At 43.6% G+C, this 23,347-nt stretch overlaps 2 protein-coding genes across 5 annotated transcripts in view; one reads left to right on the plus strand and one right to left on the minus strand.

Annotated features, from left to right (window-relative positions):
• The first annotated feature begins 1,890 nt into the window (after window positions 1-1,890).
• On the plus strand, window positions 1,891-19,256 carry LOC113806355 (von Willebrand factor A domain-containing protein 7). Its single transcript, XM_027357479.2, has 26 exons — window positions 1,891-2,053; window positions 2,413-2,654; window positions 2,935-3,010; window positions 3,270-3,482; window positions 4,133-4,238; window positions 5,021-5,160; window positions 5,756-5,969; window positions 6,546-6,658; window positions 6,931-7,047; window positions 7,505-7,675; window positions 7,870-7,999; window positions 8,341-8,601; window positions 8,938-9,023; window positions 9,459-9,579; window positions 10,066-10,270; window positions 11,123-11,285; window positions 12,055-12,181; window positions 12,534-12,719; window positions 13,049-13,191; window positions 13,627-13,762; window positions 14,080-14,180; window positions 14,596-14,773; window positions 15,626-15,725; window positions 16,377-16,567; window positions 17,662-17,934; window positions 18,352-19,256. The coding sequence occupies exons 1-26, from the start codon at window positions 1,922-1,924 to the stop codon at window positions 18,927-18,929; spliced, it is 4,503 nt and encodes a 1,500-aa protein (XP_027213280.2). The 5' UTR covers window positions 1,891-1,921; the 3' UTR covers window positions 18,930-19,256.
• The window catches only part of LOC113806356 (E3 ubiquitin-protein ligase AMFR), a 7,946-nt gene continuing 3,840 nt past the window's right edge, over window positions 19,242-23,347 (minus strand). For all 4 annotated transcript variants that reach the window (XM_070130013.1, XM_070130012.1, XM_070130014.1 and 1 more), the window contains 4 exons: window positions 22,722-22,883; window positions 21,820-21,944; window positions 20,973-21,083; window positions 19,242-20,300 (listed from right to left, as the gene is read on the minus strand). In XM_070130013.1, the coding sequence (XP_069986114.1) occupies window positions 19,629-20,300; window positions 20,973-21,083; window positions 21,820-21,944; window positions 22,722-22,883 (1,070 nt within the window). In that variant the 3' untranslated portion in view covers window positions 19,242-19,628. The remainder of the gene's footprint in view (window positions 20,301-20,972; window positions 21,084-21,819; window positions 21,945-22,721; window positions 22,884-23,347) is intronic.

Here is a 23,347-nt window from a genome sequence, read left to right on the forward strand (position 1 = left end):
GATGATGATGATGATGATGATGATGATGATGATGATGATGATGATGATGATGATGATGATGATGATGATGATGATGATGATGATGATGATGATGATGATGATGATGATGATGATGATGATGATGATGATGATGATGATGATCATCATCATCATCATCATCATCATCATCATCATCATCATCATCATCATTATCATCATCATCATAATGGTAATTATCCCGTTTGCAGTGATTATGATGTTCATAAGAATAATGATGACAGCGATAGGATAATAATTAGATTAATGATAACGATTATAATATTAACCAAGAATATAAGAACAACAGTAGTAATAATGATAATGACAGTAATATGATCAACAGTGATGATGATGATTATGAGTCGAATTACTGAAACAAAAAATAATTGCAAGGCTGGATGGTTGTGTGAAAACAATTCACGAAATAATCAATGATACTGATAATAAGGATAATGCTAGCAGTAATGATGATAATGAAGATAATGGAAATGATAATGATAATGAGGATAATGATGATAATGGCAATGACAATAATGATGATAATGAAGATAATGGCAATGATAATGATAATGATGATAATGATAATGAGGATAATGATAATGAGGGTAATGATAATGATGATAATGATGATGAGGATAATGATAATAATGATAAAGAAATAAATAGTAATGATGACAGCCGTATAAGTAGTTGTAGTAATACCAATAATGGTACTAATATAAAGACAGTGATAATAATAAGGATACCAACTATAATTACCTAAGCCAAGGAAGCCAAGTTTTTGTTAGCGTTCGTAAGTGTGTTTGTTCGTCGATCAGCGGGATAACTTTTTTTTTTCTTTTTTCTTTGTTTTTTACCAGGTGTGTCTTAGTCCATTTCAAAGGCCGTTAAATTTTAGTGGGGTTCGGATCCAGGATTTTTTTGTTTGTTCCTTGGTTAGTTGATTAACAGGATAACTTAAAAAGTTATTAAAAGATCTTTATTAAATGTTTTACAGAGGTGTGTCTAATACCAACTTTGATGCCATTAAATTATGGTGGTGATCCGAATTCAGGAATTTTTGTTTGTCTGTTAGCTGGTTAGTTGGTTAGCAGGATAGCTCAAACATTTTGAACAGGTTTTTAAATGATATTTTTTTACCAGGTGTTAATTCGTCCAAATTAGATGACATTAAATTGCAGTGATGATCTAGATTCTGCGCAGGACAACTCAAAAAGTTATGAACAGATTTTTATGAATATTTTACCCGAAGTGTATTGTAGTCCAACTGAGATGCCACCAGTGACCCCATTGCCCTGGCGGAGGTATGCTTCTAATTTTGATAACACTACTACTGATAATCATTATAATGATCCCTTCGACCCTCCAATGTTTTTTTTTTTTTAGTATTATCTATCTTTTTTTAATTTCATTTTATATTTTTTATCATCAAAAAATACCTTGCTTTGTTTTAAGATCAGAGAATAATCTATATTGAAGCTCTGCCTCTGTGGTCCTTTTTATTTACATATTTATTTCATATATATATTTTTATGATAATTTTATGATTGGTATCAATAAAAGAAACATTATTTTGCCTTGTTGTATAATTAAGGAAGACCAATCTCGAATCTTTCTGTGTCTTTCTTTCTCTTCCATTATCAAAGTCTTGAGGCTGTCTCGGTTCTCACAGTGCCTGGCAAAAAGATTGGAGCTTTTTTACCTTCTGTAGATAAATACAGTCTACCTGCGCATCAATAAAATATTTTCATTTGAATTTCGAAAGTTGAATAGATGAAAACAACACGAAAAAGATAAGAAACGAATATTCTAGATGTGTCACGCACGTTCTGGAATCATTTAACGACTCTCCAGAGCTTACAAAAGCGATATAAAAACCGTGTGAAAAGCTAGCAAGGTCACAATGGCTTCGGCAGCGATGGCGTTGAGAGGAGCAGCTCTCCTCTTGCTCGTGGCGTCGGGGAGCCACGCTTTCCTCGCCACGCCCCTGAACGCGAGCGACCCTGATGTCGTCAATATCCTGTGTCCGGACCAGGTGAGTGGGCGGGCGTCTCGGGGGAATCACGTGCGGGAGCCTTTTCACAGAGGCCGGTTCCTCGTCAGTATCTCTGCTCGGATCGTCATCGCTGAAAAAAACAGGTGTTGGTACAGAGTAGAGGGGTACGTGATGATAAGAAGGGATTGGAGTGTCATGATAAAATGTTCTTGAACCCCCCAAAATACCCAAAGTCCAAAACCCTGACGTATAGCCCTCCCTTCCCTCCCTCTTTCCATCCTTCCCCCTTCCTCCCTCCCTCTTTCCTCCCTCCCTCTTTCCATCCTTCCCCCTTCCTCCTTCCCTCCCTCTTTCCATCCTTCCCCCTTCCTCCCTCCCTCCTCCCGTCCACTCGCCAGACGACGGGCGTGACCCGCGACCACAAGTGGATCACCCGCGAGGCCATCCGACGCAACATCCGCCGGTTCTTCCTGGATTACCCGCCGTTGACGCAGCCGGACTTCAACGTGCCCACCGACGCCAGCCTGACGGAGCTCTACCGTGCCTACTACGGCGCCGCCTCCTCGCCCGTCCGCTTCGTCAAGGCGGTCAACTCGGTCGCGGCCTCCAACGTCAAGGCGGACTCCGTGAGGAAGCTCAGGTGAGTCCCCTGCGGTCATTAACCTGTTGACTTCCCTTCACTGAATCTTGGTAAAGTATAGGATGTATGTTCTCGTGGAAGGAGAGTGATATTTCTCTTGTTCTTTCTCTAAATTCTGGCAAAGAGTATTTTGTATGATCTGCTCGTGTGAGATATATTGATATTTATTTTGGTCATTCTTCCTGGTAAAGAATATAGTGTATGTTGTTCTCGTGCAAGAGGCAGTGGTGCTTCTTTGAGTCTAAGTGAAGCCGTGTTTTCCCTTCAATGTTGATTTTAGGTACGACCCGGCCTTGCAAGTTGATGGAGAGCGGCTCGAGGACACCGAGGAGGCCCTTGGTAGCAGGTACTCGTTGGTAAGAGTCTTGTAACTTCTCCATAGTTCTCGTTGTGGACAGAATGATTATAACGATGGGACTTTTCAGTGTATCTGCCGACGGTTTTAGTCTTAAGAATGTCTCGTCTCCGTGCTTTACTCCAATATGAGAAACACATACACATACATAGCAACTGATCTTCCTTTTTTTCCATATCCGCAATCATTCATATTCTACAAACCCGCTCAGACCACTAAGAAAAAAAAATCTCACTTGTACTCTCTCTCTCCTCCTTAAGATCCTCACCTCCATCCTGCAAGACGAGGCCTACTCCGCCGCTCGCGCTCTCCTCGGCCTCTCACTCCACACACTCCAGAAGTTCTACTCCCACTCCACCTGGATCGAGCAAGGGAACGAAGGCATTTTACCTGACCTGGGTTTTCCGGGTTTTGTTTTCAACGCCACAGCGGGTCCTGAGGAGGCTGTGTGTACCCCTTGTTCTGATACCCAGGTGAGGTTGTTGTTGTTGTAGAACATTTTACGTAGAGGTCTGTTGTTTAGGTGGGTTTATTTTGGGTGTTTGTGGAAGGTGAAATAGGTTTATTGTATCCTTTTTCGGGTCATAAAATTTCCACGATCGTGTGTGAAAGGTGAAGTAGGTAGGCTTTATTTTTTCCTCTATTAAAATTTCCCTTTTTGTTATGCCTGTAATTTCCTGTGATATGGCATATCGTAGCCCTTAGACAAAACGTCAATCATCCCTGTAAACTTCACTGAAAGAAACTAATGTTTAAGATTATGAAATCAGTGACTAACAAACTGACAAAAAAAAAGAAAAAAAAAACGTCATTTTTTTATTCGTCGTAGAATCACGTAATATTCAAACTTAAGAGATAAGCAGCCATAAACTCGGCGACAAAATAGCTAAATGGAAATAAGATATGTATATATATATATATATATATATATAGATAGATAGATATAGATAGATAGATAGATAGATAGATAGATAGACAGATTGACTGAATGAGTAACTGAGTGACTGACTGGCAGACAGACAGACGGGCAAATATATAGCCAGAAAGACAGATATATAGATAGATCTCGCACAACACCCACTTCACACACACACAAACGTAACTCCTGCCTTGTGACTCCCAGGGCCCTTGTACCGGAAACGTGGTAAGCGGAGCCGGCCTTACCACAGGGTATTACCAGTACGTGGAGGAGGCTGCCAATGGGTACCTTGTGTCGAAACCCGCGAGTGGTAGGTACTGTTGTTAGTAAGTACTAACTATATATGTAGTACTATGAGTGGTAAGTACTGTTGTTAGCTATGTGGAAATAAAAGACAGTTTGCTCAGTAACGTAGTAATCGGATTTTTGTTTTTATTTTTATAGGTTCTCTGTTTTGAGAAGCGAAAGGTAAATGTTAAGTGGAAATCGAAGTAAAATGACAATGTTAGTATATTATTATTCTAGCTATTACTTATGGGGATATTGTTATTGTTATCATTATCATCATTGTTCTTCTTTTGCTTCTTCTTATGATATATCATCATTATTCTTATCATCGTTATGATTATCGTTACCATTACCATATTCCCTATTATCATCATTATTGATATCATTATCAGCATTATTATCTTTATTATTGTTGTTACCATTTTATTCATTATGATTATTCTTATTTTTATCATCAATATCATAGTCATCATTATCATGATCATCATTATCATTAGTGTTATCATCACTATCTTTTTGCTTTTATTATTATCTCATTAGTCTTATCCTTATCCTTTTCAAAGTTAATGTTATTATCATTATTACCGTCATTATTATCAGCATTATTATCATAGTAATCATTATTATCATCATTATCATTATTATCATCCTTATTGTCATTATTATCATTATCATTATTTGTAACAGTATCAGTATTAATATTAATATCATTATCATTATTATTCTTACCATTATTATTATCAGTGTTGTTACAATCATGATCATTAACCTTACAACCCACACGCAAACCCCATTTTGTCTCAGGCGGCAAGTGCAGCCACGGCGGCGTCCTGGACGACAGCTCCTCGGTGCCTGCAGAAGGAGGGATCAACAAGGACACGGCCTCGCCCTGCTTCTCGCCCCACTACCACTTGCACGAGCAGGCGGCCGAGCTGGCGGTGCAGGTGGGTGGGGGGGAATGGAGAGAGGATGGAGAGAGAATGGAGAGAGAGAGAGAGAGAGAGAGAGAGAGAGAGAGAGAGAGAGAGAGAGAGAGAGAGAGAGAGAGAGAGAGAGAGAGAGGAGAGACGAAGAAAGAGAAAAGAATTATTGCCAGAGAGAGAGAGAGAGAGTGAGAGTGAGATAGAGAGAAAGAGAGAGTGAGAGAGTGAGAGAGTGAGAGAGTGAGAGAGTGAGAGAGAGAGAGAGAGAGAGAGAGAGAGAGAGAGAGAGAGAGAGAGAGAGAGAGAGAGAGAGAGAGAGAGAGAGAGAGAGAGAGAGAGAGAGAGAGAGAGAGAGAGAGAGAGAGAGAGAGAGAGAGAGAGAGAGAGAGAGAGAGAGAGAGAGAGAGAGAGAGAGAGAGAGAGAGAGAGAGAGAGAGAGAGAGAGAGAGACGAAGAAAGAAAAAGAAATATTGAGAGAGAGAGAGGGGGGGGGGCCGAAGAAAGAAAAAAGAAATATAGGACGATTCGATAAATCAAGGAGACCTCCTTCTAAAAACCTACATCCCCGAAAAGAAGAAACCTCCCCACACTCACGAAACCGACTCCTCCCCCACAGGCTACAGACCACTACCTGAAGGTGATCCTCGACGCTGTAGGGAACGAGAAGTACCGAAGGCTCTTCGACCTGTACCAGGGCTCGGCGCTGTCCATCGTCATCGACACGACACAGTCTATGGGCAACGACATCGCCGCCGTACAGGACCAGGTCGCGCAGATCGTCAACGCCTCGTCTCCCGAACTGTACATTCTCGCACCGTATAATGACCCGAGTGAGTGCTGTCATTTGCGTTCCTGTTCGATGTGTCTTGTGGATGACTTGAGGGGGTTTGAGGAGTCCGATGTATGGCTTCGTTTTGGGTGTAATTATTTTGGTGTAATATGATAGTAGGAGACTCTAATGAAAATGTTATGAAATACCTTAATACATTTTAAAGGGATTCATCGCCATGTAGGATGATGACATAGAAAGATGAAAATATATATAAGATATATTAAATGGAATGATAACCAGAACGAGAGAGAGAGAGAGAGAGAGAGAGAGAGAGAAGAGATAGAAAACGAGAAAGAGATAGAGAGAGAGAAAGGAAGAGAAGAGAGAGAGAAAGAGAGAAAAAAAGAGAAAGAGAGAGAGAGATAGAGATAGATAGATAGAGAGAGAGAGAGAGAGAGAGAGAGAGAGAGAGAGAGAGAGAGAGAGAGAGAGAGAGAGAGAGAGAGAGAGAAAGAGAGAGGGAGAGAAGAGAAGAGAAGATAGACAGAGAGACAGAAAGACAGACAGATATATAGATATGGAGAGAGAGAGAAAAGAAGAGAAAGATACAGCATCCCCTCCCTCACCTGCACAGGAGTGGGCCCTCTGACGAAGACCGACGACCCCGAGGTGTTCCTTGACGCCGTGAACGCCCTCCACGCCCAGTACGGAGGAGACGCCCCCGAGCTCTTCTGGCACGGCCTTCAGGTAAAAATTCTTCAGTGGACGTAACTACAAGTACATTGAAGTCTAAATAAGAGTAGGAAATATTTTCAAAAGCTGAAATTACACAAAAGAGGAAGTACTTTAAGTCTAAATAAGAGTAGGAAATATTTTCAAAAGCTGAAATTACATAAAAAGAGGAAGTACTTTACAATTCACGACCCAAAGAAACGTCTAAAACAAATCAAAAGAAAACCGATCCGTTCTTAGAGAAACCACAGAACCTCAGACACAGCAAACGTTTGTCCCTCGATCAGCTGGCTCTGAGCAGCACCCCGGACTACGGAAACGTTTTCTGCTTCACGGACGCGGGAGGGAAAGACGGCGTCATCATGGAGAGCATGATCGCGCTGGCCCAGAGTCGTGCCATGAAGGTGAGAAGCGTCAATCGGGCGAGGAAGGACCGTGAGGAGTCGTTCTGGTGGGGAATGGGTGGTGCCGAGGGGGTTGGGATGTGGCTTGGGTCTCTCATTGATGCAAGAAGTTAGATTGGTCTTTCCTGATGTAAGTGACCAGACTAAACTTCATGTTTTGTTGAATTTGCAGGTTATGGTGTTGCAAAATATATATATTCATAAAATGTGTATATATAAAATGTAAATATTCATAAATATTTTATAAATATAAAATGTATGTATTTATGAAATGTGTATATGTATATAATTCATACATATATAAATACAAATATATATATATATATATATATATATATATATATATATATATATATATATATATATATATATATATATATAGTGTGTGTGTGTGTGTGTGTGTATAGAGAAAGAGAATGATTTCCCAGCCCCTCTCACACACTCACACACGCCCCAGGTCAACATCGTGTACAGCGGCAAGATCACCAGCTCGGCGGCGCGTCTGGTCACGGGCGTCCCCGAGTACCGCGAGCTCGCCGACGCCACCGGAGGTCTGTTCATCCCGTCCAACAAGTTCGACGTCGACTTCATCACGCCCATCCTCGGGGACAGCGTCGAGAGCTCAGACGTGAGTCGTCCTCCAGCTTTCTGAAGTTGCTCTTCGTTCAGGCTCTGGTTCTCTAGTCAAGGGAGGAGAATTTAAGGGTGTGATGTCATGTTTTTTGAATTTGTGAAATGAATTGGATTTGTTTTTTTTTATATCGTTTTTTTTCTATTTCTTTTTTTCTGAGATGAATTGGATTTGTTTTTTTTTCTCATTAGGTAGATATCACGGTGTTGAAGGACCTGACGGGGGCGCAGGTCATTGACCTCCCGATCGACGATTCCATTCTCGACTTCACCATCCATCTCGCTGGCCACATGGACAGGGCTGTGTTGCGGGATATTACAGGTCGGGGCTCGCGGCGTAATATACGTATTTTTTGTTTTTGTTTTCTATTATTTTTAATCTTTTATTTGTATTCTATCTCTTATTATTTATTTATATTCAGTTCTTTTTTATCTTTTATTTGTATTTTATTATTTTTTTAAATCTTTATTTGTATTCTCTTTTATCTTTTATTTGTATTCTATTTTATTATTATTTCTATCCACCTGTTTTCTTTTTGTTTTTATTTCAAATCGATATATCTGGTAATATGATGTCTATTATGCCTCCCCCCCCCCCTGTGTTCCCTCTGCTGCCGCCTTCCCCCACATTTCTCCCCCAAAGAACCCGATCCTTCCTTCCAGGGACGGAATACAACCTGACGGACATCGCGGCGCTGGAGGCGACCCCGGGCGTGGAGGTGGTGGCCTTCGCAGAGGCGCTCATGGACCTCCGCTGGCTGGCACCTCGCTACGGCATGTGGGAGCTGCACCTGGTCAGCTCCTCCAACTACAGCTTGTCCGTGACTGCCAACTCGACCCTGGCGTGGCTGGGGGAGTTCTGCATCCTGGACCCGTCGCCGCCGCACCCCCACTACCGCCCTGCCGAGGGACGTCCGCTTACCAGTGGGTGGCAGGGGCGCCTTCGTGGTGTTTGGGGCTTCGTGTCCTTATTCCCTTATTCCCTTATTTCGTCCCTTATTCCCTTATTTCGTCCCTTATTCCCTTATTTCGTCCCCTTTTCCCTTATTTCGTCCCTTATTCCCTTATTTCGTCCCCCTCTCCCTTATTTCGTTCCCTTATTTCCTTCTCAAATAGGCTCGGTTGAAATTACTCTTTGTTAGCAAGAATATCTATCGATTTTTCTCTTTCTCTGTTTATCTTTCTGAAATATTATCAGTGGTTGTCATGCCTGTAGCTTGCATAAGGACAACGAATACCTTTTATTCTGTCTCTTCTCAGACACCGTGTACTACCTGGAGGTCATGTTGGTGGGATACCTGGAGAGCGAGGTCATAGACGTGCACCTTGTCGAGTTCGTTGATGTGGTGAGTATCAAAGGGTTAAAAGGGAAGTGGAGAGTACTTTTGTAACCTGTATTTTATTTTCATTTATTTTTTATTTATTTATTTATTTTTTATTATTATTATTATTTTTAGCTGGAAATGCATCTGATATTGTTAGGAAAAGGACAGGGAAAGGAGTGTTGGATTTTACCATTTTTCTGAAATAGATATGACACAAATAGGAAAATATAGAATGAATAAAGTAAAACATATCATGAATAAAGGGAAACACGAGATAAATTAGGCGAAAGATACCATAAATAACGGTAAATATACAGTATAAAAGAGAAAAAAGGTTATACATATACAATATAAAGAAAAAAAGATAAATAATTGATAAAGGCATAACTAAATAAACAAGAAAAATACATAATATAGAAAAAAACAACACATCTCACTCCGTGCTTCCCCACACAGTCCGGTTCGCTCCTCCGCTCGATCCCTTACAGCGAGGGAATCGACGACGTCTTCTACATCCGATCCGAACCTCTTCCCGAGCAGCATTTCTACATGAAACTCTACGGCAAAGTGCACTCCGGTAGGTCGCGACGATGCGTTTTTGTTTTGTTTCGTGGTGTTTGAGTTGCAGTTTTTTTCTTAACTGGAATGACACTTATTTTAGCATCACTTAGTATTATTAGTGATGATATCATTGTTATTTAACGATTAAATTGCCTTGATATACGAACCGATAGAAGGGGTGGTGGGAGAAAATGATAATAGAGTTGGATAATAGAAGGAAATATCAACAGGTGGATAATTAAGAATATATAACAAAGTTCAGGTAGGTAGAATAAATAAACTGAGGCGGATAATGAGATAAAACATTAACAGAGGTAGATGAAATGAAATTATAAGGAAGGAAATGTCAAAGGAATACGTACAGTAAGGTGAGTAAAGAGAGAAACATGGAAATATTAGAGAAATACATAAACTGAGGTTAGTAAAGAGAGTAAACATCAACAGAAGTAATTAAAAAGAAATCACATGGAAAGAAATATATTAACGGAAGCTGTCGACGCAGGGAACACCTTCAGCCGCCTCCAGCCCGTGCTGATCTCCCCCGTGAAGGCCAGCGTGGAGGTCCTGGCGACGTCGGCCGAGCTCTCCGCCAAGCCCGGCCACGCGGCACAGGGAGACTTCCTCGTGACCAACTTCGGTCTCGAGTCGGACTTCAACATCACCGGCACAGACAGCGGGAAGTTCCTGCAGTATATGGAGCCCGCTGTGTATGTTTTTGGTCTTGATTCACGTGAGATTTGGATTTTTTTTTTCTTTTCTCTTTGAAGTTGGAGGTTAGAGGGTGAGATGAGGAAGCTTGAGGAAGCTCTGTGATTGACAGGAGATATGGTTTCTTATTTTCTTTAGGAAGTTAGAGGTTAGAGGAGGAGGAAGTCAGTGTTGCACTATATTCCCAACTTAATATAATGGCATTAAAATACGATATTTGTTGCATATCATATACTTGCACTAATATATTATATGCATTGTTACTGGAATAATTTATAAACGTGTGTTATATTATCTCCTTAACACGAACGGCTAACACCAGTCTTCCAAAGTCTTCCTCCTTCTTGGAACCACCAACCCTTTTAAAACTTCCTTTCGTCATAACATTGATTCCCATTCGCTCCACGTCAACACCGATCCACCAGAACCTCACTCCACGTCAACACCAAGCACTAAAACCCTCCTCCACTTCAGCCTGATTCACCTAAAACCTGATTCACCCACACTGCTCTTCCACCTCAACACCATTCACCCTCGAACTCCCTCCAACTCTGCCTGATTCATCCACAACCCCCTCCCACCTCAACACCAATCACTTAAAGCCCCTCCACCTGTACCTGATCCCCCCACAGCCCCCTTCCACCTCAACACCAATCACTTAAAGCCCCTCCACCTCTGCCTGATCCCCCCACAGCCCCCTTCCACCTCAACACCAATCACTTAAAGCCCCTCCACCTCTGCCTGATCCCCCCACAGCCCCCTTCCACCTCACTCAAAGCCCCTCCACCTCTGCCTGATCCCCCCACAGCCCCCTTCCACCTCACTCAAAGCCCCTCTCCACCCAACACCAGGATCCACCTGACGGAGGGCGGCAGCGGGACGGTGACGGCGCACTTCAAGGTGAAGACTGACACCGCCCCTGGCACTGTCAGCACGGTCATGGTCACGGCTCAGAGCCTCAAACAGACGTATTCTGTCAACACGGCCATTACCCACTTCCACGTCGTGCCGAAGGTCAGTTTGCTTTGCTGACGTTTCTTTGATAATGAGAGGATGGGTTTGCTTTTGTCTTTTATTTATTTTCTTTTAAGATGTTGAGGCGTTTTGCATTTTTTTTCTTTTCTTTTTGGGAGGGAAGGGAGGGAAGGTGTAAAGATGTTTTTGCATTTGTTTTCTATCTATTTTCTTTGAATTTATATGGATATGTGGATGTCTTTGCATTTTTTTTTTTTTTTACTTTATTTGCTTTGGGGTTGTCAGGACCTTTTACATTTCCTTTATTTTATTTTATTTCTTTTATTCAGGGAGGTTGAGGAGAGTGCAATTTTGATTGTACTTTTAATTGTAGATTCTATATTCATAAGATCATTGCAGGGAAAGTGTTCAGAGTACTGTGAATCAAATATGGTGATTTTAAGTATAGGACTGTGAAAGTAGAGTATTAGTTGTTCAGACCACCGTGAGGAGATTTGATGTACCTGGGAGTGATGAATAACACGAAATTCGGGAAAGGGTTAATGGGTTATTTAGGGAGAGAAGAAGAATAAGGTGATGGTTGATCGTAGAAGCTAGGAATGAATAAGGGTAGTTTCATTATGCATTATACTTCTTTCACGACTTGATACTCAGGCATCAGCATCATACTCGGCCGAACTCTAACAGTTTTTGAACGTATGTCAAGAAATGAAAAATTCAATTACATTTGTCTTATGATAAACTAAGTTATAGAAACGATTTCAAAAAGTATCCCTGGCTGTTGCATTTTTTTATTTTTTTATTCCAGACGGTGGATGACATTCCCCCGACCTGCACTCTCGCCAGCGAACCAGACTGCACCGGGTTCACCTACAACGGCATCTGCAGCCAAAAGAACTGGACAGTCGAGGCAACTCTCCAGGACCTTGGCTCTGGTAGGTGATTCACAATTTAGAAAATTCCAGTAACAATGTATATAATATATAAGTGCAAGGATATGATATGCAACAAATATCGTATTTTCATGCAGTTATATCAAGCTGGGAATACAGTACAGCACTAACTTCCTTTCCCTTTTACCTCTAACTTCCTAAAGAAAATAAGAAATTGTAAATAAAATCTTTCGTGGACGTACCTACAGGTAAGCTGGAATCTAAATGAGTAGGGAATATTATCAAAAGCTGAAATTACACAAAAAGCAAGCACTGTACAGCATTGATACTTTGGAGTTCAGGAAAACGTTTAAGCCTAAACGTAATATCATGAACGTTTACCTCGTTTCGTCAGGTCTGAGCAACGTTTACGCTCGTCCCGATGGCTTCGCGTCCGTGGTGGCCGGGCTGGCTCCTGGCACCAAAGAACTGGTGAATGTGACGTACTCTGCTGACTGCTGCTCCTCTCAAGTGGATATTATTGGTGTGGATACGCAGGGGAACGTTGGGAAGTGCGTTATCGACATGGGGGCTCTGGGAGGTATGTCTTTAGAGTGGATCGGTGTCTGGCGTGTCTGTGACGGCCCTTCGTCCATATTATTGATATCATTAATGCTTGTATAAATAATATTTATGATTAACCATCATAGATGCCAGTGCAACCATTATTACTGCTTCTCATTAGATATACAGTATGGCCAAACTTGTCTAAATGCTTTCTCTCTCTCTCTCTCTCTCTCTCTCTCTCTCTCTCTCTCTCTATCTCTCTCTCTCCCTCTCCCTCTCCCTCTCCCTCTCCCTCTCTCTCTCTCTCTCCCTCTCCCTCTCTCTCTCTCTTTCTCTCTCTCTCTCTCTCCCTCATACACACAGGGTACATCTTGGACTTGGAGGCAGAAGACGTGGGCGAGACGTGGGTGCTCCTGCGCTGGGAAATCACCTCGTCTGACCTGGATCTTCACAAGTACCGCCTCCTAATCAACAACGACTTTACGGAGGAATTCTTGTGCTTGGAGGTAGGCGCTGGAAGAAGAGCTGCGTGTAGATATTTTCAAGGTTTATTTATCTATTTATCTATTTATTCATACAATCATTTATTTACCTATCTATTGAATTATTGATGCGCCAATTTGGAAAAGCTGGTGGATTGGCTCTGATTATGGACAGGTAGTTTCTGTTTTTGTGTTTGTTTTTAGTGATGGTGCAATGTTAAGAACTGGAGCTAAATTAGAATGTATTATCATGATAGGCTACAGCTTTTGATAATATACTGCATATGCAACATCCAGTTAAAAAAGCCCATTCACTTGAACCAACACTACGGCTGACAGTCTCCATTTGATTCTCATTGCATTTCGTATAAACAATATCCGTACATTATATAGAGAAATATCCGTAGGAGTTAAATCCCTCTTAGGACTGAAACCCAAGCATGCGTTCCACCCACACAGTCCGTCTGCCGCCGCAACGTGACCTACCTCAACCCCTGCACCCTCCAGTCCTTCGAGCTCACGCCGCACTTCTACGTAGGAGAGGCAGACCGTGCAGGGCAGCCGGCGTTCACGAAGGCCACTACACTGGACACCGGTAAGTGCTCTTGGATGAAAATAACTTGTAATGAATGGTGTTTTGTCACATGGCAGCCGGTGGATAGTAAAGAAACTACACTGGATACCAGAAGAGTGTTTTGGTCATAGGGCAGCTGGTGTATTATGTTATCGAATCAAAATATTAAAGCCACTAAATGTTGCATAAGTATAAGTAATACAATGAAAAAAATGTCACTGTCCTTTTCGTTAGCTTACTGTCTATTAGACACATCATTCTTCGATAGTTTCTTAAACCTGTTGGTCTTATAAAGAGTACACTCGCAATATCAACTGCATGACCAATTTCTCCAACAGATCCTGAAATGCCCTCCAACGGCGAGCAGGTAAACGCCACCCTAAGTACCATCTCGGTATCCTGGGACGCCGTCAGCTCCAAATGTGTCAGCCAGTTCGAGGTACGTGGGTTGGGGGGAAATGTATCAGCTGATTATAGAGAGTGAGAGAAATGGAAAGTACATACATATATGCATACATTCATACATGTATTCAAACTTACTGTATATGTATGCCTTTAGTCAATGAGTATAAATGCATATATATAAATACAAGTATATATACATACATAGATATAACACAAACATGCAAACATAATACAAGCATATATACATACAAATATACATACATACAAACACACATGCACATCTACTTGCTTATAGACATCACATAAAGACATGTATCCCATGAATAAGCGAATAAACATACATACATACAAACACAAAGACACTCATCCATCCATGCACATGCCTACCTAACAACCGCATAACACAACGAAATCCCTCGACCCTCTCCCAACCTCCGCTCGACCGACAGGTGTGCTACCGCCCCTTCGGCTTCGACGCCTCCGAGATCTGCGAACGGACGGCGCTCCCGACCTACACGCTACTGGGGATCGAGGCCTGCGCCGTCTACCAGGTGTCGGTGAGGGCGCTCTCTCCCTCGGGACGTCGCAGCCAGGCGCTCGAGTTCTTCGTCAACAGCGAGGATGCAGGTGATTGGGGAAGAGGAGGGAAGGAGAGGGAGAGAAAAGGATTTTTTTTTTTCTAGGAAGGGGGCGAAGGAAAGGAATATTTGGGTGTTTGCTCGAGTTCTTCGTCAACAGCGAGGATGCAGGTGATTGGGGGAAGGGAGGGAAAGAGAGGGAGAGAAAAGGGAATGTTTTGATTTTCTAGGAAGGGGGTGAAGGAAAGGAATATTTGGGTGTTTGCTCGAGTTCTTCGTCAGCAGCGAGGATGCAGGGGGTTGGGGAGAAAGGAGGGAAGGAGAGGGAGAGAAAAGGGAATGTTTTTTTTTTTTCTAGGAAGGGGGTGAAAGAAAGGAATATTTGGGTGTTTGTTCGAGTTCTTCGTCAAAGGCGAGGATGCAGGTGATTGGGGAAGAGGAGGGAAGGAGAGGGAGAGAAAAGGGAATGTTTTTTTTTTTTTTTTTTTTTTTCTAGGAAGGGGGCGAAGGAAAGGAATATTTGGGTGTTTGCTCGAGTTCTTCGTCAACAGCGAGGATGCAGGTGATTGGGGGGAAAGGAGGGAAGGAGAGGGAGAGAAAAGGGAATGTTTTTGTTTTCTAGGAAGGGGGTGAAGGAAAGAAATATTTGGGTGTTTGTTCGAGTTCTTCGTCAATAACGAGGATACAGGTGATAAAATGATAATAATAATAATGGAAAGAAAGGGTGAGAGGAGATACTTAGGTGTTTGTATCTTTGTATACTTGTGTTTTCTTGTATCTACGATGTGGGTATGTTAGTATCTGCATGTGTGTCTCCATAAAAAACTACTATGGCTACACTGTTATCAACGGCCTATACCCACCCTTCCTAACCGCCCCTTGACCCCCTCCCTCCTTCCAGAGCCCGAAGCCCCCCGCAACGTGCTGGTGGACCTCGTGAAGAAGGACTCGGTCACCATCACGTGGGACGATCCTCTGCTTCGGGTTCACTGCATCGACAGGTATTCGAAGCAGATTCACTCACGGTCGCGGGTCGGGTTCCGTTGCCTTGCCTGGGGGGCGGGGGGTGGGGGGTGCTTTATATTTAATTACATCTTTAGGCTTCTTATTTTTAGGTTTTAGATTTCATCTTTTGATCACGTGATTTTAGAATTCGGATTTTATCTTCAGGCCTATTAAGATTTGCTATGCTTTAACTTTGAGGTTCATTATGTTTATCATCATTGCATTGGAAGTGTTTTTGTTGTCCTGCAGTTATCTATTTTCTATTTGTCTCGACTACTTGAAGTAAAGATGAAATTGAAAGGTTCAGCCAGCTCATCGTCTTTCTCTATTACACAGTTCTTATACAATACGTGAATATTACATCCTGAATCTATAAGACTTTTAAGTCAAAATACACTTCCAGTATCTAAAATTATCATTCCGAAAATGTCAAATCTTCCCTCTTATTTTTACGTAATAATTTCTTGGATTTAAGTAAAACCAATTTGATCATCATACCACACTAGCACACACTAACTAACACACTAACTTGTCCATAACACCACATAAAAAAACACTCGCAAAACAATTCTATCAACGATATTATCACCAGATGTCTATCGTCTTCTTTTCCGATTTTCTAAGAAACCAAAATATCTCCTTTATAGATACGTCATCACTTACGGCGAGGTGAAGAAAACGGTCCACCTCGCAGAAGCGGCCGTTCGAGGCGAGCACTATGCCACGGTGTCACCTCTTCTCCCTTGCACGAACTACACCATCGACGTGTTTGCAGTCTCGGTCACGGGGAAGTCAGGGCCGGGTGTGAGGCGAAGTGCTGCCACGTTGGAAGACCCAGGTGCGTCGGATAAACGAGGAGGCAGATTTTGTTTGTTTTGATTGATGCGTTTTGTGTGTGTGTGTGTGTGTGTATGCGAATGGGTTGGCTAGGGTTCGGTAAGTTTTTTTTTTTTTTTTTTGGTGTGTGTGTATATATGCGAATGGGGTTGGCTAGGGTTCGGTAAGGAATATTTGGTTAAGAATGAGTTTTTGTGTTTAATTGGGCCACATTTTTCAATGCCCGAAGAAATATTATTTTTACAGCACCATGATTACGTAATCAACTAGTTATCGATATTCAGTATCAAAGATACAACGAATATAATCCTCCCAGAACATCTTTCTGTTACATTTACCTCCCAACCTTTCCAAAGTCCATATACTTATAACGTTTCTCTATTTAGTCCTGCTCCCAAACCTTCCAAAATCCACATAAAACGTTTCTCTATCTATTGGACCCCCATCCTAACCCTTCCAAAGTCCACATAAAACGTTTCTCCGTCTATTGAGTCCTGCTCCCAACCCTTCCAAAGTCCACATAAAACGTTTCTCCGTCTATTGAGTCCTGCTCCCAACCCTTCCAAAATCCACATAAAACGTTTCTCTATCTATTGGATCCTCCTCCTAACCCTTCCAAAGTCCACATAAAACGTTTCTCTATCTATTGGATCCTCCTCCCAACCCTTCCAAAATCCACATAAAACGTTTCTCTATCTATTGGATCCTCCTCCCAACCCTCCCAAAATCCACATAAAACGTTTCTCTATCCATTGGATCCTCCACCCAACCCTTCCAAGGTCCACATCCTTGAAACGTTTCTCTGTCTATTGAGTCCTCCTCACAACCCTCCCAAAATCCACATAAAACGTTTCTCTATCCAAAACGTTTCTCTATCCACAACGTTTCTCTATCCAAAACGTTTCTCTATCCAAAACGTTTCTCTATCCAAAACGTTTCTCTATCCAAAACGTTTCTCTATCCAAAACGTTTCTCTATCCAAAACGTTTCTCTATCCAAAACGTTTCTCTATCCACAACGTTTCTCTATCCAAAACGTTTCTCTATCCAAAACGTTTCTCTATCCACTGAGTCCTTCCCCCACCCCCTCCACCAGACCCCGAGCCCGTCAACAGCCTCCTCGTGAGCAACGCCAACACGAGCTCCCTGCACGTGGCCTGGGCGTCTCTGGAGACCTGCGTCGACCACTACCACGTGTGCTACTACGAGCCGACCACGCCCTACGAAACGTGCCAGGATGTAAAGGAGAAGGAGATTAGCCTCCGCGACCTCAAGCCCTGCACGCCTTACACTATCCTCGTCAACACGGTTTCCTTCTCGGGAGTCGTCAGCAACAGGACGGCTCAGTCGTCGCGCACGCTCGATGTCCGTGAGTAACGAGTCGTCCTTTGATGATTTTTCGGTCTGCGTTGACTTTTGTTTTACTTTGTGCTCTGTTGCTGGGTGGATAATGATTTTACGTACTTTTTAATCTATGGCGTTGCAGATTAAGGTGAAATCTACTTTTTCTCATATTATTGTTTTTATTATTATTATTATTATTATTATCATTATTATTATCATTATTATCATTATTATCATTATTGTTATTATTTTTATCATTATTGTTATTACTTTCACCATTATCATTATTGTCATTATAATTATCATTAATAATAGTAGTTGTTGTAGCAGTATCATTATCATTATCATTATATGTTATTTCATCCATTGTTACTATGCTACTTCTGTGATCAACGAGTTATCCTTCCCACACACCTAACGCCGGCCTCCCCCCCCCCCCCAGAGCCTGGGGAGCCTCAGAACCTCAGAGTGACGCGGGAGACGGCGCACTCCATCGAGATCGACTACGACCCCCCGACGACCCACCCCCAGTGCGCCAACGAGTACGACATCGAGCAGATCAGACTCGACGGCCACCGACGTCCCTCACGGCCCGAGTACCTGCACGAGAGTATCTTCTCCGACATGGAAGCCTGCACGAGCTACGAGGTCCGCGTGCGAGCCGTGTCGAGCGATAAGCAGGCCAGCCCGTGGGTGTCGACCTTCGCCTCGACCACGGAGGACGTCCCGAGCGAGCCACGGAGCTTCGAGGTGCTGGAAGCGACCGCCTCGACCGTGACCCTGGTGTGGTATCGACCCGAGGAGAACGGTCGATGCGCGAGCCAGTATGCCCTCGAGTGGTCAGCTCCCGACGGCTCCTCCTACTCCAAGACGGTGGCGTCCTCGGAGTTCCAGGCGGAGGAGGACGTGACCGGCCTGAGCGCGTGCTCCGAGTACCACTTCAACGTCACAGGACTCACTGCGTCTGGTGCTCGAGGGGCGCCGGCTTCCCTCAGCGCTGTCACCGCCGGCTGCCTCTAATCCTGGCGCTGGAGGCTAAAATTTTAAGGGGTGGAAAAAGGAACTTCATTTTATATATCACTGATTTGTTGCGTCTGTAAATGTGGGTGGGAGTATTTTTCACTGAATTCTCATGTTTTATGAAACCGTCATTACAGAATCATTAATATTTACTTGTTTGCATCATTCACCATTGATATACAATTTGCATATAATTCGGAAAAGCCATCCTGCGTATGTATTATTGTATTTTGGGCAAATTATCCTACCCATGAAAAAGGATATTGAATAAAATATATCTTTAGTTGTTGGTAAGGACAAAGAAATAAAATATTTCCTTGATTTAAATATGTATTTTCATATATCCGTACATCGAAATAATTCTTTCAGGGCATTTCGTAATTAAATAAAAAATAATCTCGAAAAAAAATCTTTTGTGACTTTTCTCAATCTCTTAAATCTATTGCGGGTTATACAGTGTGAATTCATGCATACATTATTTTCTGAATATGACTTAAATTGATACCTTATCTACTAATACGTATTAAATTAAAGGCTCTTCTTTAAATTGGTATCTCTTAATATTCGGAAGATTTTTTTCTATACATCTAGTTATCACATGTCTCAGGAAGAGAGGAACCCTTGAAACAGAAGTCCAGAGCAGAGAGAGACAAGGAAAGTATGGGAAAGCAACATCGAAGAGAGGAGAGCCTCGTCGGATCACAAAAAGTGGAACTGGCAGATGGGACACTTGTTGCTGCCCTTGAGACACCGGCGCAGGCAGTCCGCGTGGAAGAAGTGCTGGCAGGGCGTGATCCGCGCGCAGGTCATGGGCGTGAGGCAGATGGCGCACACGTCGTCGTGGTTCGCCAGCTCCGCGTGCGTGGCGACGCGGTAGAGCTCGAGCGCCTCCAGCTCGTGGCGCAGCGGCTTGACGTAGCCCTCCTGCAGCTCCCGGTACTTGATTCTGATGTTCGTGAAAGTCGACAGGAAGACGAGCCTGAGGTTCCCGGTGAACACGCAGAGCCCCGTCATGAGCGCCGACGAGGAGAGCTGCAGCAGGAGGATGAGCGCCGGCACGTAGAAGGTCTCCAGGCTCTCGAAGTAGTCGAACCTCCTGTTCTCCAGCCACGAGGCGACCATGTCCATGAACACCTTCTCCGTGACGAGGAAGTACAGCCCGGTGACGACGAGGTAGGCGGTCGTCGGGGTGTAGTTCTTGAGCCCCTTCTCCAGGCCGAAGACGAGGAGCATGAACACCACGGTGATGATGAAGGTGATCGCCTTCGTCCACTCCAGCACGATCTTGGTGGCGGACAGGGCCAGGTGGCGGACGTTCGATGTGCGCGCGATGTTGACGTACATGCTCCAGTCCTCGCGCTCGATCAGCTCCTGCGGGGGAACGAGGGGGACATTCGATCGCTGGGACGCCCTCGAAAGGACGAGGGGTGGCGCTACGAGGATGATGGGGTTGGCGGGGAGAGAGAGGGCGTGGCGGAGAGGAAGTGGGAGATGTAGTGGGAAGGAGAGGGAAAAGGAAGGGAGGGAAGGGCGGACGGAAGAAGAAAAGAAAGGGGAGAAAGGGGAAAGGGAGGAGACAGGAAAAGGAAAAGGGGAGGAGACGGGGAAGGAGAGAAGGATGAGAGAGAGAGAGAGAGAGAGAGATTGGAAGAGAGGGAGGGAGAGAGAGAGAGAGAGAGAGAGAGAGAGAGAGAGAGAGAGAGAGAGAGAAATAGAGAAAGAGAGAAAGAGAAGAAAAGAGAAGAGAAGAAAAGAGAGTTAGAGAAAGATGAGAGTAAATACGGAAAGAAAGACATCAGAAGATCATATTAGAAAGAAAAGACTAAAAACAATAATAACCAATAGTGAAACACAATTCCAATCAAGCAAATCATTAAATCAACCCCTCGTCAATCAATCAAGTGAACGAACACCTTAAAAAAAAAAAAAAAAAAAAAAAAAAATAAGCCACCAAATCAATTCCCAGAAAAATCAACCAAGGGACAAACACCTTTTTTTTTAAACAATAAAACAAAACACTTCGAAACACAGCTGGTACCTGACCTTGACATAGGCCACGCAGTACGCAACGACATTGAAGAACATGAGCGTGTACAGACTCGACGTCCTCTGATTGGACAGCATCAGCCGTTCACACAGACTGAAGAATACCACCTGTAGTATAACGCATATCGCTGGGAATAAGACATTCATTTACGTAATAAGATAATGGAGGTCTTTGTCTCATAATAGATTTGAAGTGTCGAAGAGTGAAATGAAAGGCATGTTTGGTTTATTCATTCATCTGACTAAAGAAAATGCATTCAGAAAAATAAAGGAATTGTGGAATTTGGTTTTTGGAATTATATTTAGAAAAAAGAGGAAGGCGAAAAGAAGGGTATTCGAAACAGATAGACCAAAGAAAAAACATAGATATAATAGAAACACACACTTACATATATATTTACACGCACACACACACACGTTTGTGTGTGGAGAGAGAGAGAGGCAGACAGAGAGAGAGAGAGAGAGAGAGAGAAAGAGAGAGAGAGGGAGAGAGAGAGAGAGAAAGAGAGAGAGAGAGAGAGAGAGGGAGAGAGATAAATGGAAAGAGAGATAGATAGATAAATAGATAGAGAGAGAGGGGGGGGGGAAAGAGAGAGAGAGAGAGAGAGTGAGAGTGAAAGAGAGTGAGATAGATAGAGAGTGAGATAGAGAGAGAGAGAGAGAGAGAGAGAGAGAGTGAGTAAGTGAGAGTGAAAGAGAGTGAGATAGATAGAGAGTGAGATAGATAGATAGATAGATAGAGAGAGAGAGAGTTAGAGAGAGAAAAAGAACGAAAAAGACAGAGACAAAGACAAACAAACAGACAAGCCAGAATCAGCCCGACCCCCCCCCCCCTCCCACTCACCTGGTTGACCAAAACCGACAAATTCTTCATCTTCATGTAGAGGTCCTCGAAGCCCAGGAACTTGGTCCTGGCGCGGGCGAGGACTCGCCTCATGAACTTCAACCCGACGGAGGCACCTTCCTCACCTGGGGGGGGGAAGGGGGGGGTCAGCTCACAGGGAGGGGTCATCTCTGGGGTCAGTTCAGGGGGAGAGGTCAGCTCACAGGGAGGGGTCATCTCAGGGGTCAGTTTAGGGGGAGAGGTCATCTCAGAAGTCAATGCAGGGTGAGAGGTCAGCTCACAGGGAGGGGTCATCTCATAGGTCAGCTCACAGGGAGGGGTCACCTTAGTAGTCTGTTCAGGGGAATGGGTCATCTTTGAGGTCTGTTCAGGGGAATGGGTCTTCTCAGAGGTCAGTCGAGGGGAGGGGTCGTCTCAGGGGTCTGTTCAGGCAGAAGGATCATTTCTGGGGTCAGTTCAGGGGGAGGGGTCATCTCATAGGTCAGTTCAGGGGTCAGTTTTAAGAGAGGGGTCATTTCACGTCAGTTTCGGTGGAGGGGTCATCTCAGAGGTCATTCCAGAGGGAGGAGTCATCTCAGAGGTCATTCCAGAGGGAGGGGTCATCTCAGAGGTCATTCCAGAGGGAGGAGTCATCTCAGAGGTCATTCCAGAGGGAGGGGTCATCTCAGAGGTCATTCCAGAGGGAGGAGTCATCTCAGAGGTCATTCCAGAGGGAGGGGTCATCTCAGAGGTCAGTTCAGGGTCATTCCAAGGGGCGAGGGCTATTTATCTCCATGATTATCTCTTCGTTTTTTGCAAAATCACGTGACCAAACGTGCTGTAGTTCTAAACATGGCTTTTGCACGTAATGATATGCAATGCACATATCAGTGCGTGCGTGCGTGCGTGCGCCTTTGTCTCACCCGCATACTGCTCGACGGACATGAGTCCCTGGCGCCCGTACAGGAGCAGCGTGGAGGTGACGAGGGCGAGGACCACGCCCACGCTGGCGAGGGCGTGGGCGCTCTGGGGATGCCTCGACTGCGACGCCCACGGAATCAGGAGCAGGACCCCGACGGATACACCTGACGAAGGTCGAGAAGGAAGGTCATGGAAGGTCGCCTCTGCCGCTTCTTCAAATACACACATATATATGTATATCTATCTATTTATCAGTTCATCATTTTATCTACTTAACTATTTATCTATCTATCCATCTCATGATCTACTCGTGTATATGCATTATTGACATTTTGTTTCTCTCTCCCACTTTCTCCATTCTCCTGTCAGTCTCCTTTTCGATCTCCCTACTTCCTCTCCCTTCCTTCCTCCCATTTCATTCTCCTTTCTCTTTTTCCCTTCTTCAACTATTTATCTGCCTGTTCACCTATCTATTCCTTGCACCTTGACCTCTCTGCCACGTGACATGCACTAGACGTCATGTAACTCATTGTGAGGAATATTATATAAACGACATAATGGCACCGTGCTCAGGACGTGCCCTGTGAGAAGTCTACCCCCCCCAAAAAAAAAAAAAAAAAAAAACTAA

This window comes from Penaeus vannamei, chromosome 14, assembly GCF_042767895.1.
Source record: "Penaeus vannamei isolate JL-2024 chromosome 14, ASM4276789v1, whole genome shotgun sequence".
Taxonomy (NCBI): Eukaryota; Metazoa; Arthropoda; class Malacostraca; order Decapoda; family Penaeidae; genus Penaeus; species Penaeus vannamei.

Bases quoted from the DNA above. Each gene is read 5' to 3' on its own strand.
- LOC113806355 (XM_027357479.2), top strand. From the start codon at position 1,922: ATGGCTTCGGCAGCGATGGCGTTGAGAGGAGCAGCTCTCCTCTTGCTC. The intron at 7,676-7,869 runs GTGAGTCGTCCT...TTTTCTCATTAG, and splicing joins ACAGCGTCGAGAGCTCAGAC to GTAGATATCACGGTGTTGAA. The intron at 9,024-9,458 runs GTGAGTATCAAA...TTCCCCACACAG, and splicing joins TTGTCGAGTTCGTTGATGTG to TCCGGTTCGCTCCTCCGCTC.